Source organism: Curcuma longa, chromosome 16 (assembly GCF_044706935.1).
Source record: "Curcuma longa cultivar G26 ecotype Majalengka, Jawa Barat chromosome 16, ITB_CL_G26_1.1, whole genome shotgun sequence".
In the NCBI taxonomy this organism is placed as follows: Eukaryota; Viridiplantae; Streptophyta; class Magnoliopsida; order Zingiberales; family Zingiberaceae; genus Curcuma; species Curcuma longa.
The window spans coordinates 4,874,845-4,888,498 of NC_133876.1; the positions used below are offsets into that span (position 1 = coordinate 4,874,845).

Below are 13,654 nucleotides of genomic sequence, written 5' to 3' on the forward strand. Positions count from 1 at the left end.
ATCTATAGAATGATTCATTTAAGAGTAGTCGGAAATTAAAAAGTATTTAAACCTTTTCAACTTGTACGTACAGCTTCCTCTGCGTTCTACCATGTATTATCAAGTATTTATCTTATTTAACCAAAGAAATATATGTTAATACAAATAATTGGCAACATCTCAATATTATAAACTGAAATGGTTGGCAACTGTCAGGCTGCTAACTCAAAGTTTGTAGCATGCCAAGTAAAGAATCAAAGTAAGTAATCAATACAAAAGTTGGCCAAAAATAAATTAATAAGAGCATGTCAGAGTTGCTTTTATATATAATTATTGCAAGATGTAGTGATGAGGATTGAAGCCTCGCCTTATTTTATTCTTTTATTGCCATTCATCGTGGTGAACTGGTGGTCAGCATATCATTCAAACTCTTTCTCTCTCTCTCTTTAATATATATAACAAGAAGTTCCATTTTAAAATAAAAAATAAAAATATTTTTCAAAAACTACTTGGAGTAATAATAAAAAACACTTTTAACAATCCGTCGCACAATAGTAAAATATTCAAAAAAAAAAGCAAATAAAAAAAGAATTTTAACTAGCCAAAGAGAGACCATTTATCTCTAGGATTAATCTAGATTATTCAGAAAAATATATTTTTAGCAAGTAAGAGTCCCTTAGTGATCAATAGTTTTTAATACGTAGTTTTAGATTTATTTTTTTCCCCCTCTAAATGAAGCCCCTTCTATCTTCTTTTCTTAATAGACAAAATTACTCTTAAATCTTTTTCCCAAGTACGCAGTTGCCCTCTTGACTTCTTTGGCTTTGTTTGAAAAGAATGAAGCTATTGACGCTTGATGTCATCAATGTCTTGCTCTATGCTCCCTCCTAATTCCTATACCAAAACTAATTCCTATACCAAAACATTGCAAAGACTTCTCCATCTATGATAACTAGCACATCTAGTTAGAAGGTTACTCCGATCAATCACCCGATTTGCTTGCGATGCCCAAGTCTTGGCTGCCGAACATGTAGAATGGATTCAAGAATATAGATGTCAAATCCACTAAAAAGTAACTTGAGTTCTAGGAGACCATCAAGCTATTGCCACTTAATGATGATCATCAACTAATGACAATGACAACTAAACTTTTAGGCAAAGGCTAGGGATGCCATCACACATTATGGTCGTTATAGTTGTAATTGTTTTCTTAACTGTATGAATTTTACACCATATGAATTCCAATAAAGAAAGAAAATAAATCATACATAAGGATCTAGTTTGATTGAAATCTATAGTTGGAAATTAAAATACCGAGATTGAAATAGACGATGGACCTAAATGCAACAGAATAACTATCATCCGTAGCTATCCATAAAATTCAGAAATCCTACAAAGAAAAAAAAGCAAGGGATTGGTCTTTCATAGGAGTTCAGATGATGAAATCATAATCTCCTCACCAATGGGTAGCGTAGATATCTAACGGAATCTCTAATCCCATGGGGACCATGCCCTATTTACAATACTTAATTCGCTATTAGTCCATCAATGATAATGATCTAGGTTAACGAATTCTATACATATAAATCAATATTCAATTATATAAACCCTCAATAGATTTAGTTTTTTAATGATATAAATTCAAATGTCACAAATAACATGTAAATCCACTAAATAACAAGATAAATTCTACACTTGTCCCAATGCCAATGAGTAAATTAAACCTTATATATATATAGTGTTATCATACAAATTCAAAATTGATTTACATGAGAGCTCTGGATCACTCAAATTTAGATTGAAGTTGATTTCTAACTTAAACCCCTTGACAATAAATTTTTATCAATCGAGTTATTTGATATTCTCTAGCGATCATTTGAAGTAAAAAAACAAACAAACAAACTAAAAAGCCCTAATGTAATATTTTGGTTGTTCAAAAAGCTTTTAATGTAATATTTAGTTACAGCTGCATGCTTTCTTGTTGATCAGTAGTTGATGACAGCGAGAACAGATTCTTTCCAATCTCATGGCTTCAAAGTTGGAAGAGAATCTTGGTTGGGTGACCGGCCCTCTGCCTTATCCTTTTGCTGCCTCAGTTATCTGGTTTTAGTTACTTTGTGACTGGTCTACTCGCCATTGAATTCATGCCTTGGTCGTTTCCTGCTGCACTCATATTATTCTCTTCGCCCGATGCACGTAAACCATTTGTTAACTCGAGACCGCTTTGCCTTTCCCTTGTATTTTCAACTCTGGCTCCAGCTAACACATTGGATCCTTGTTCAATCCTTCCCTCTCCCATTCCCTCTCCCATTCCCTCTCCCTGAATTTTGATCTTACCGTCTTCTTCTCTTTAATTCAACTTGGCATGGTTTTTACCAGGCACCCTTTCCTGTTCAATAAGTTCTGTTTATTTGCATTTGATCTTGTGGCAGCACTGTTAGTGTGGTTCTGAGAGGGTGAATTTGGCTAGTAGAGATGGATTTGAGCGAGAGGGATAGATGCAGCTCAGAGCAGAAGAGTGAGAACCATGTTGGCTTCGGCGATACTGGATTTGTCTCAGAATGGCAACTTAGGCACCCCTCGAGAGGGTCCTCCACTCCATCCATGGCTGGCTCCTTCACAGCAAGCCTCTGGAACCCTTCCATGGCTGAAGCTGACCTGCCTGCCGTGAACAAGCCCCCTCATCTCGGCATGCCCTGGAATCATCCCTCCTCCGATTCGCTGTCCGCAGGAGGAAGCTTTCTGCCTCCGAATGTCTACCATTTCGCTTCTGATTCAGCTTTCATCAAGAGAGCTGCAAGGTTTTCATGTTTCAACCCTTACTCCAAGATCGACATCAACATGTCAGAATCTGGCAAGGAGGATGACTCACTGCCAGGCAGCCCCATGGTGGAGCAAGACAAGGCCGCCTTGCAAGAAGGTACTGGTGCTTCGTCTTCCAAAGGCCTTGCTGCTAAGAAGAGGAAGAGATCCAGTGAGGTACATGCTCTGTTTTACTCCAAATTAAAACTCCTTTTTATGTTTTCTTCTTCTTCTTTTTTTTTTTTTAAACTCTTAATTACTTGCCTTAATACATGGTAGAAATTGGAAGATGAGCAAACAAAAGGAGACCTAACAATGGCTACTGGAATCAAGGAGAATGTGAACACCAATCAAAAGCCTAATGGTAAGCAAGAAGAAGAAGCAAAGGAGGACTACATTCATGTTCGAGCGCGGCGCGGTCAAGCAACAAATAGCCACAGTCTTGCAGAAAGAGTAAGGCCCTTCACACTCTTTCTCAGATTGAAACAAATGCTTGATTTTCACTGTTTTGTATTCAGGTAAGAAGGGAGAAAATTAGCCAGAGAATGAAGTTTCTTCAAGAACTTGTTCCTGGCTGCAGCAAAGTAGGTTACTTATACACCTCTATGCCGATACTCAATGGACTCCCCCTTGAAAGTTATCTTACTGCTTAAACATCTGGCTTTAGGTCACTGGAAAGGCAGTAATGCTCGATGAGATCATTAACTATGTTCAGTCACTGCAGAGGCAGGTTGAGGTATGCTGTCAAACTTGTGTTTGCCACAAAAACATGGCAAAATGGAATAAAGAATGCGAAATTAATTCATATGTCGTCCCCTTTGTGTTATTCTTGCATGCAATAGTTTCTCTCAATGAAGCTTGCGACTGTGAATCCAAGGATGGACTTCAACATGGACCCTCTTCTCTCTAAAGATGTATGCAACGTTGAAAAGTTGTTGAAATTGGATGCTTAAATTGATTTCAACTTAAATTTGATGAACTTCAAGTCGGAAGTAATTTTTTTCAATTTCAATCCTGTTTCTGCAACAGTTTCTTCAGTCGCATGGCGGGCCTTCATCTGCCATTGGTTTCTCACCTGATATGGTCCATGCTCAAATGCATCCATCTCAACAAGGACTGATACAGTCTGCTTTGTCTGCCAGCTTAAACGCTCCAAACGCAAATGCTTTTAGAAGAGCAATGAATTCTCAACTCAATTCAGTGAGTGGTGGAAATGAACTAAATGATGTTTATGAAATATTGAAAGAAAAGACCTGTCTCTCAAGCTTCTCATGATGAACACAACAACAATCTTAATTTACCAGTTCCCAACTTTCAGATACTATATTGCAGCACTTATCTTCCTGATTTGTTTGCAGCTGCCTAATGTGTGGGACGAACAGCTACAAAATGTCATGCAAATGACTTCTTTCAGCAACAATCCTCAGCAGCCAAGAACTGAATGATTGGTTTGGAGATGGATTTTTCAAAGGGAATTATCAATTTAGAGTTCATCTTTGCTTTGAAATCTTCGCATCGCTTGAAGCAATTCTCTCAGAGCTTTCTGAGCAAATTGGTTCTGAAATATAATCAATTGCTTGGAAGCTACAAGGTCGGCAACATCAACACTTGAAGATTTGATTATTTTTCAGCAAATCTAAGATCATATCAAGTGTTATGGTTTTTAGTTGTATAGCAATTGAATTGTTTCAAGGCTCCCTGTAATCTCAGAGCAACAAAGGCATAAATGCATCAGCATAACGTTGCTCTCTAAGTGTACACTTGTTGGAATTTGGAAGCAAACATCATATGGAAATTTCTTTTTCTCATGTCTGGAACTTGTCAATCTTTTATAGTTTTAGAAATGACAGAAGTTTGCTTATCATAAATTTGCTTGTAGTGGTTGAGATTATGGCATCTTGTTTATTTGACATTTGATCATTATTGAAAGATTTTGGGAGAGAAGAAATAAATGGGATCTGATTAAGTTAAGAAGTTCCTGCAATCAAATTTGATGCCGGATTGTGTTTGAAAGAATTATCAGAACTTTGGAAAACTATTTAAACTATAACTTTTTAAACTCCCTCAGGTTCAAAGGACCTGTACTCCTTGAAGAAGCCAAAAAGTTTAAACAACGTGAGCTCATAATCAAACTTGCAACTCACCAAGACCCGCATGTTAGGGTTTCAGTCTAGCAACCAACACCTCTTCATGTATGAAAAGAAAAAAATTTTCAATGTCACGAGGGATGAGGAACGGTCCGGTTAAGAGGTCAATGAGTCATCATGGAACAGGACCCATAATGTCACTCAAGCTCACAATTAAGGTTTGGAGAGAAATATGCATTTCAAAAACTACCCATCATAAAAATTGCACATCATGACAATGAGCATGCATTATCAATTAAGGTGACATTAATTTGCCTTATCATCCTAATCGCACATGATGTGCATGATCATCCAATCATGGAGGCTATATCGATCACACATCATGCACCATCCATCCATCCTATATATCATGGGTCACACTTAGAATGAAGTCAGTGATAGCCATCTTCAACATGTTTCACTATCTTGATTGAATGCATGCATTGTTCTAATCACAAAGGTTACATTGATCATGCTGTCATTCATCCATCGTTGTGTCAAAAGAAGTAGAAGAACTACAACCGTTAAAAGAGGTCATACAATTTTTAACATTGTGATGTGGGCTCATATTTATCGTCTAAAATGAACACACCAATTTAGTTAATACCGAATCCCATAATTAAAGTAGTATAGGACAATTCAAGTCGTCTCCCCACGATTATAGTCGGTGTATGGTAATCCTAGTGGTTATTAGACAATTGAGAATTTGGATTTTCTTTTTAGATTGGACCGGGGGGGGGGGGGGGGGGGGGGGGGGAGTTGTATTAAGTTCTAAATCTAAATAATGAAAAGAACACTAAGCATTGTACACAAAATTGCTAATACGAAAGTACTAAGAATAAATTGCATCAACAAAATAAAGAAATGCATCAACAAACAAACAAGACAAAACTAATGACAATCAATATCCAAAACTATAAAGGAAAATGAAACAAACAATTAACATGCAAAATCTACTCTATGCTTAGAAATGGAAAGTAAAGTAAATCTAGTGAATCTTCCTATGTCCCTGGCCGGAGGTGGATGTGAAGTGAAGCGAAACTCCATAGAAGGTGCGGCGAAAGAAGGAATCCTCAACTTCGATGCAATCCCCGTAGATGATACGGCGGGTGAGATGATGTGGTGGAGAAGGGAATCCCCTTGACTCTTCGGTGGATGGAAGATGGCCGGACTGAAGAAGGAAATCCTCTTGACTTCCTTCCAATGGTTGCGGTGAAGAGATGATGATGGTGGTGAAGATAAGGTGGCGGCTAACTCCTCCTATGTCAAATCCAAAGGGAAGAATGAGGCACTCCAAGCAATGCCAAGCTCTTTTCTCCTCAACTCAACCCAAGTTGCTCACATGATCCTCTTGAACTTGGCCCAATTTCATAACCCTTTAAGTATCCTATAAAAACATATAGAAAATGTTAGATTCAACCTAAAATTTGTATGAATAATCAATATAGTCTAAAATAAGTTTCTATTCGTAAAATATGTTAATAGTTACATAATGAGAGAATCAAAACATAAATATTAGGGCCAAAATAAACTATAAAAATGAATGTTGTCACATTGCAAAAGTAATCAAACATATAAAATAAAATTTTCTATCGAGTCAAATAGGTTGTATTAAAAAACACTTTTAAATCGGTATTGGTTTATATATGGGAATGAAAACTGGACAATTGCGCTAGAGAGCATTTTTTTTGTCGTTTATAACGGCTCCTTTTTCACAAATGATTTGTGCATGCATCTCATTCCTAAATATCTTTATGTTGGTGTAAATGGTGTCTTAACTAGTTGGGTTTGATTTTGAATTTTAATGTTTGTGCAAAAGATTTAAGTCTATTTTGATATATGTGTTTGAGTTATGTAGAGATTTGTAGGACACACTTGGATAGCTCGTGACGATGAGGTTGAGTATGTTGACGATGACTTATAAGCTAAAGTGAAATGCTCGTGACTTAGAGGTTGATAAATATAAGATAAGGTTGCACGAGGCAACTCATATACAACAAGACGAGAAATATTAATGTAGTGTTGGAGTAGTTTGTGGAGTATGATTTAGTGTGACCAAGGTGATAATTCAACGGTTAGGACTATAAATGAATTAAATATTCGTAAACAAGCTTAGTGTGAAGCTCGATAAAACTTATTTCTATTTGTTCAATATTAAAAGATATATATATAATAAATGAGCTTGAATATTAGTAAGCTTGGTTTGTTAATGTTCATGAATAATTTTATAAATAAATTTATTTAATACTTTAATTATAAATTTAATTATTATTATTTTTATTCAAATACATAATACGTATAAATTTTTAACATCTAAAATTATTCACAATATGTTAAAAGTAAGAAAATAATATAAGTATCATAATTAGATAATTATTTAATTAATTTATAAGGATAACAACGGTGTTAGTTGAGCTCGATAAAATGCTTGAGCTTGGATTGATCTCGATAAGATTTTTAATAAACAAGTTTGAACAAGCTTAATATGGAAATAAACAAGTTTAAACACAATTAGGCTTGATCGTTTATGTCCTTATTAGTGGCTTAAGGTTCGTAGAGATCAGAGAATGATAAAATGATGCATCTGAGATACCGCATGATGAGGAATATCAAGGGCAGGATTAACAATGGTTAGTGGAGGCACACTATATAGGTTAAATGTGAAGAATGACATATGGAGCAAATCGTGAACTTGGTGTATCTAAAGGACGAGTAACTTGATGAGAGATGATTGTGTGGCAAAGTCAAGTCACAAAGGTAAGCTTTGGTGAACTATAAAGAGTTGAGAGGCTTAGGCTTGATCGTTTATGTCCTTATCAGTGACTTAAGGTTCGTAGAGATCAGAGAATAATAAAATGAGGCATCTAAGATACCGCATGATGAGGAATATCAAGGGCAGGATTAACAATGGTTCGTGGAGGCACACTATATGTTTAAAAGTGAAGAATGCCACATGAAGCAAGTCATGAACTTAGTGTGTCTAAAGGACGAGTAACTTGATGAGAGATGATTGTGTGGCAAAGTCAAGTCACAAAGGTAAGCTTTGGTGAACTATAAAGAGTTGAGAGGCTTATCACTTGGGCAAGTCTAGTCTTCAAATTAGGTAAGACTTGATCATTAGGATAATCATAGTTGGATTCTAGTAGACTAGAACTACATCGATTAAGGAGTAGACTTAGGGTGAGCAACCAATAAATAGAATATTTCTATTTGCTATGGAGTTAATTAGGCAACCGACCAATATGTGGTCAAGTTGACTAATACAAGGATCTAGTTGACTAATACTATAGTAGAAAAGCTAAATGAAACCATTGATCAGATCTAGTTACAATGATTGGTTGACCTCAATGAAAGCAATGCAATGCATCTATTAAACCAAATCATGCATCTAATAAGATCTAGTTATTATCAATCTTACAGCTAAATTGATAACAAAATAATAAGGAAACCTAAAGGCTGACTTGAATCCAATGCCAATGCCAATGCCAATGCCATTGTCTCGATTGTTGTCGGAAGGTATTCTACAGGAGCTAGGCAACAATTGGAATCCTCATCTTAATGGGGCAGAGAAAAAGGAAGAAGAAGCTCCAATCTTAGCATGCCCAATTGAAATCAAGCTTCTTCCTCTTATGCTAACTCATTCTTGCAAAGACCATATCCACATTGAGCCCATAACCTGTTAACAATCCATCAATGTTACTAATGTTTTATAGACGTTCCCACCAAAAGCTCGATTAAATTGAATTAAGCAATTGAATCGATCAAATTTAAAAGTTCAGTTCGGTTATTTTAAAATTTTATTTTTAAAAAATATCAATTATTTTGGTTAATTCGATTTGATTTTGATTTTAAAACTTCTAATTCGGTTAAACCGATTTTATCAATCAAATTAGACTAAATCGGAGTTGCACCACTATGATGTTGGTTTTTTTAAATTAGGACTTTAACGTGGTGCTGGTTTGAATGTGGTGCTAGTTTGAAAATTAACACTACTGTGGTGTTGGTTTTAAAAAACCAACACCACACTAGGGGCGCTTCAGTTATTTGTAATATATTTTTTTACATTTTTTATTTTCTATTAAAGGTATTATTTTTGGTCATTTAAAGATATTCTTTTGGTTAATTTTTTACGTTAGACAGAATAACGATTATTCTATAGGCTAGTTTGAACATAGAATTTTCAGGGACGACATAGAAAATCGCCAAACAAAGAGAATTACTCTCTTGGTTGAATGAAAAAAATATTAACTCAAAAGATCAGGCCCTAACATCAATTAAACAAATGTTTAAATAGTTTGAAAACCCTAACGATGTAAAAGAAGAAAAAAAAATTTAATAAAAGGATTAAAATTCTTTAGAGCCTCCAAAAAGATTTTAAATGATATTTTTTGGGCTTAACACTGGGCCATTACAGGTTACACTCGATAACAAATGAAAATCTCTAAATGATCTTCGATTTGATATATTATATGATCCATGATTCAACCCGAATTAAAAATTGTAGCCATTCGAAGCTTACGATCCCTCTATATCAATTTTTGGTTAATTTCCAATACCACAGACTATAGTGCTAGCTTGTGAAAACCAACACCACACTAGGGCACTTTAATTATTTGAAATTTTATTTTTACATTTTTTAAAATTTTGTATTTAAGGTATTATTTTTAGTCATTTAAAGGTATTATTTTTTGTCAATTTTACTAATGGTGATGGTTTGAAAACCAGCACTATAGTTTGGTTAATTCAATCAAAAATCGAATTAATCAATGTTTTATCAGTTTGGTTTGTTTGATTTTTATTAGAAAGATTGATCAGTTTGGTTAGTTAATTTTTTTAAATTTGTTCGATCTTGGTTTAATTGGTTTGGTTTAAAATTGGTTGCTTAATCGTATCTAGACAAGTCCATTCTCAACTGGTACTCTTTATGACCCCAGATATGTAAATGTCTAATACTAGGTATTTACCTATCCACAACTCGTATAGGATTTTCACCACTGCCTTACTAGGTACTCTGTATAGGATCGAAGTTAGTGCTAGATGGGAGGAGGGGTGAATAACGCTTGTCGCTTTTTCACGTATTTGAAAAATTCATAACTCAAATATACAAAAACACAGCGGAATATTTTTTTTCAAACACAAGTAAATACACGTTTATTTTTACTTGGTTCACAGCCACTGACTGCTACTCCAAGGCCCGTAGTCATTGACCGCTTACGTTGGATAATTATCTATTAAACTCTTTCTCTTACGAGAAAGAGTCTCGCCTTTACAAAAGGATGTAGGATCAGTAATACTTTTACCGTCCTAGTAATTAAGTACAGAATAGACGAAAACCAAAAGGTTACTGACAAAAAGAGTTAACAAGGACGTGCGATTGTCAGTGCAACGCTCCGACATCGTGGCAGTGTCTCGGAAGCATTATTTGCGTGCTGAGTTGTCGTGGATTGATTATGAATGGATGCTCTAGGGTTCCCCCTCGTAGTTTCTTTTATTGATTGATCAGGGCGCTAGAACTCCTTCCAGGAGCCTCTATGTCGACTCGTCGATCCGCTCTCAAAGCTGGTTTAGCATCTTCGGGTGCCTGTATCCCTTCCAGGCACCTATAATGCTAATGTAGAGGTTGTTGAATCAGTTTTGACCCCACCGCGCCTTATCCTTCTTCAGGCACTTGGAGACTTCCAAGTGCCAGGAAGCTGAGGTTGTTGGGATTGGCCTAGTGCGTTGCACGTATTTACACGTATCATAATCGTGTGTAGCAAAAATAAAATAATAATTAAAGCTAATTATTACAACACTCGTAACATACGTATGCAGGATATAACAGATACATGACATAACTAAAAATTTAAAAATTTTAAATAACAATTTATTCTACGCATACATGATATATGACGCTCAGCGAGAATGACATCAATCAAGTGGCCTTATCGAAGTTTCGCCTCTACTGGTGATCCATGCCAAGTGCTCTTTTGGACGGCTTCCCAAGCCACAGGTTATGTCATCGTCTTTAGTACTAACCGTCGAACAACAACGGTCGATACGAGAGAAAATCTTAAAATAAAAAACACGCAACAATACACGATGCTTTCATTCTGGGGCTTTCTAACTATTATCGGCAATCTAATTCTTAGAGTAGTTACAAAGTAGGGAAAATGACCAGAACACTTTCCGATAAAGATGGAAAATATTCGGAACCACACGATATTCTAGCAACAAAATCCCAATGGCAATTTGAGGTCCCGGCAGTGACTCCGACAACCTGGCGTCTCTACAGCAACTCCGACAGTCTTGCGTCTTGGCGGTAACTCCAGCAATGGCAGCACCTCTGGTCGTGGCTGTTGAGATCGTCCCGATGCAATGCACGTGTTTACAGATCTAACAAATGTGCGAAGTGGAAGTAACATAATAATTAAAAGGAATTATTACAACACACACATGCAAATACAGGAAATAATAAGTATAAGGCATGATTGAAAATTAAAATTTTACAGAATAGTAAATATTCTACGCGTACCTTATTGATGACATTGAGCGAAGTTGGCATCAATTGAGTGGTCCTTGTCAAGTTCCGCCTCTACTAGTGATCCATGCCAAGCTCTCGTCTGGACGACTTCCGAAGTCACAAGTCACGTCATCATCTTCGATACTAGCCGATGATCGATAACGATCGATTCGAGAGAAAATCTAATTCTGAAAAACATGCAACAACGTTTATCACGATCATTTTTTGAGGTTTCTAACTATCACTAACAATTATATTCCCGATGTAGTTTTTGATGGTCAACTTTTGACCACCGATTTAAGACAAATGATCGGAAACCCTTTCCGATAATGATGGAATAATTATCTAGAAGCTTCACAAGTTTTCAATGGCTAACCCCAACAACAGCACATGACTTCTCTAGTGGTTGGAAATAATTTTCAACAATAGAGAATGCACTGGTGGTCAACAACAACAATCAACTGCAAGCTCCGACCGACAACTACAATAGCTCTGACGGTTGGTGACATAGCTCTCCGGCAACTTCACAAGTTCCCGGGCCGTATTGCTAGTGTCGGCATTGTGGTCTTCACACGGGAAGCAACCAAAGGGTCGTCGCTCTCTTCACCGGGAGGAGACGAACATTGGCTCTCAGGTTCTTCTCCTCTGGCAGTCGGCACTTGGGAGATCAAGGAAGAGGAGCTGATGACACTCTTGTGATCGGGAGGGCTGGGTCACTCTCGTGATCACACCGCCGGCCAGAATAAAATAGCCAATCAAGTTGTTCATTCACTCATCGGTGAAGGAGGCGATGGTCACACTATGAAGAAGGACATCGTGACAGGTCCTTCTCTGTTTTCTCACGTGCTTGGGTGTTCCCTTTCTCCTTCGGCAGGCAACATGTGATTTGGAAGTGAGAACAGGGAAGGTGGCACTTAGTTTACCTTCCTCCTCCAATCAACAACGAGCGGGTGCGATTTGGAAATCCTGGTCAGGATTGACAGTCGACACGCGATCGGCAAGGAAAAACCATACTTGGGGAAACGGTGCTCGGGAAAAACCTCCTTGCTCAAGACCAACCACCGTGCTCACAGGGAAAAAGTAGAGCCACGGCAAAAATCATGATCCTTAGGTTTTTGAGAAGCTATAGTGCTTTTAAACGGGATTGTTTGGGCTGAACCGAAATAAGGAAATAAACCAAACTAGACTGGGCAGTTATTGTAGCGAACCGAGTTTGAGTTTGATTTAGACCTAAGTCACTAGTTCACTAATCAAATGATCTCTAATTTGACCCAAACTAATTTTGTTCATTTCATCTTCACAAGATGAAGCCCCTCATCTCTTCTATTTTACCAAAATATTTTCCATCATGAATCAAACTAAGTTGGTTCAATTTAGCTTAAAACAGAATCATTTGGTTCAATAACTAAATGACCTCCGATTTGAACGAAATCAATTTCATTCATTTCGTCTTCATAAGATGAATTCCATCATTTTGTTCTTTGTTTGGTCCAACCAGACTTTATTTCTCTCATTCTGAGAATTTAATTCTCAAATTCGTTTTAAGTCCTTAAGAGAACTTGTAGTGCGTATGACCCAATAGGTTTCGGGTTATGTTGGTCATCCATAATTAACCATTAATTCTGAAATAATCATGAGCGGCACCTAGTAGTACATCATGATCCCCAATTGATAAAAAAATTAATGATTGATTCCAGAATATTTCTAAATCCTTCAGCAATTAAAATAAAACGTGCCTTATTCCTTTCACCATCATATACCCGCTTGATTCAAGACATGGTCTATTTGTGTCAGTTTTCACTAGGCTGACTACGTCACATCTAGCCCAAGTTGCTTTCTTGTCCTGTGGATTCAAGTTACTTGTATATGTGTCCAAGAGTATCATACTCTTGATATGTAATACTTTGGCTACAGAGTTTTAGTAGTAATCCTAACAAGTGGCCATAGGGTATACTTCTCCCTTTTCAAGGAGCGGTGAATCCTCTGTGGATTATTCAAATACCTTCGGACACTTTAACTTATACCTAATCATCCCGAGTCCTTGAAGATGTTTACTTAAGATGTCAAAGTATAAGTCTCCATGACCAAGGTGACTTGAATACCGTAAATCAAAGGAAACTTGTACTTAAGCTGCACTGAGATCTTCATTGACATATATATAGAACCATATGAAATCTCAAGGTAGGTCACTCCAATGAACTGGTTACCTTTAACCAACATTCACATTTAACTCTCAACATCCAAT

The 13,654-nt window shown here is 36.6% G+C and overlaps 1 protein-coding gene across 1 annotated transcript; it reads left to right on the forward strand.

The window, feature by feature from the left end:
• The first annotated feature begins 2,396 nt into the window (after positions 1–2,396).
• Positions 2,397–4,534, forward strand: LOC141847913 (transcription factor bHLH76-like). The gene is made up of 7 exons (XM_074736022.1): positions 2,397–2,958; positions 3,061–3,234; positions 3,300–3,365; positions 3,449–3,517; positions 3,624–3,695; positions 3,811–3,981; positions 4,140–4,534. The coding sequence occupies exons 1-7, from the start codon at positions 2,455–2,457 to the stop codon at positions 4,224–4,226; spliced, it is 1,143 nt and encodes a 380-aa protein (XP_074592123.1). The 5' UTR covers positions 2,397–2,454; the 3' UTR covers positions 4,227–4,534.
• Positions 4,535–13,654: the final 9,120 nt, after the last annotated feature.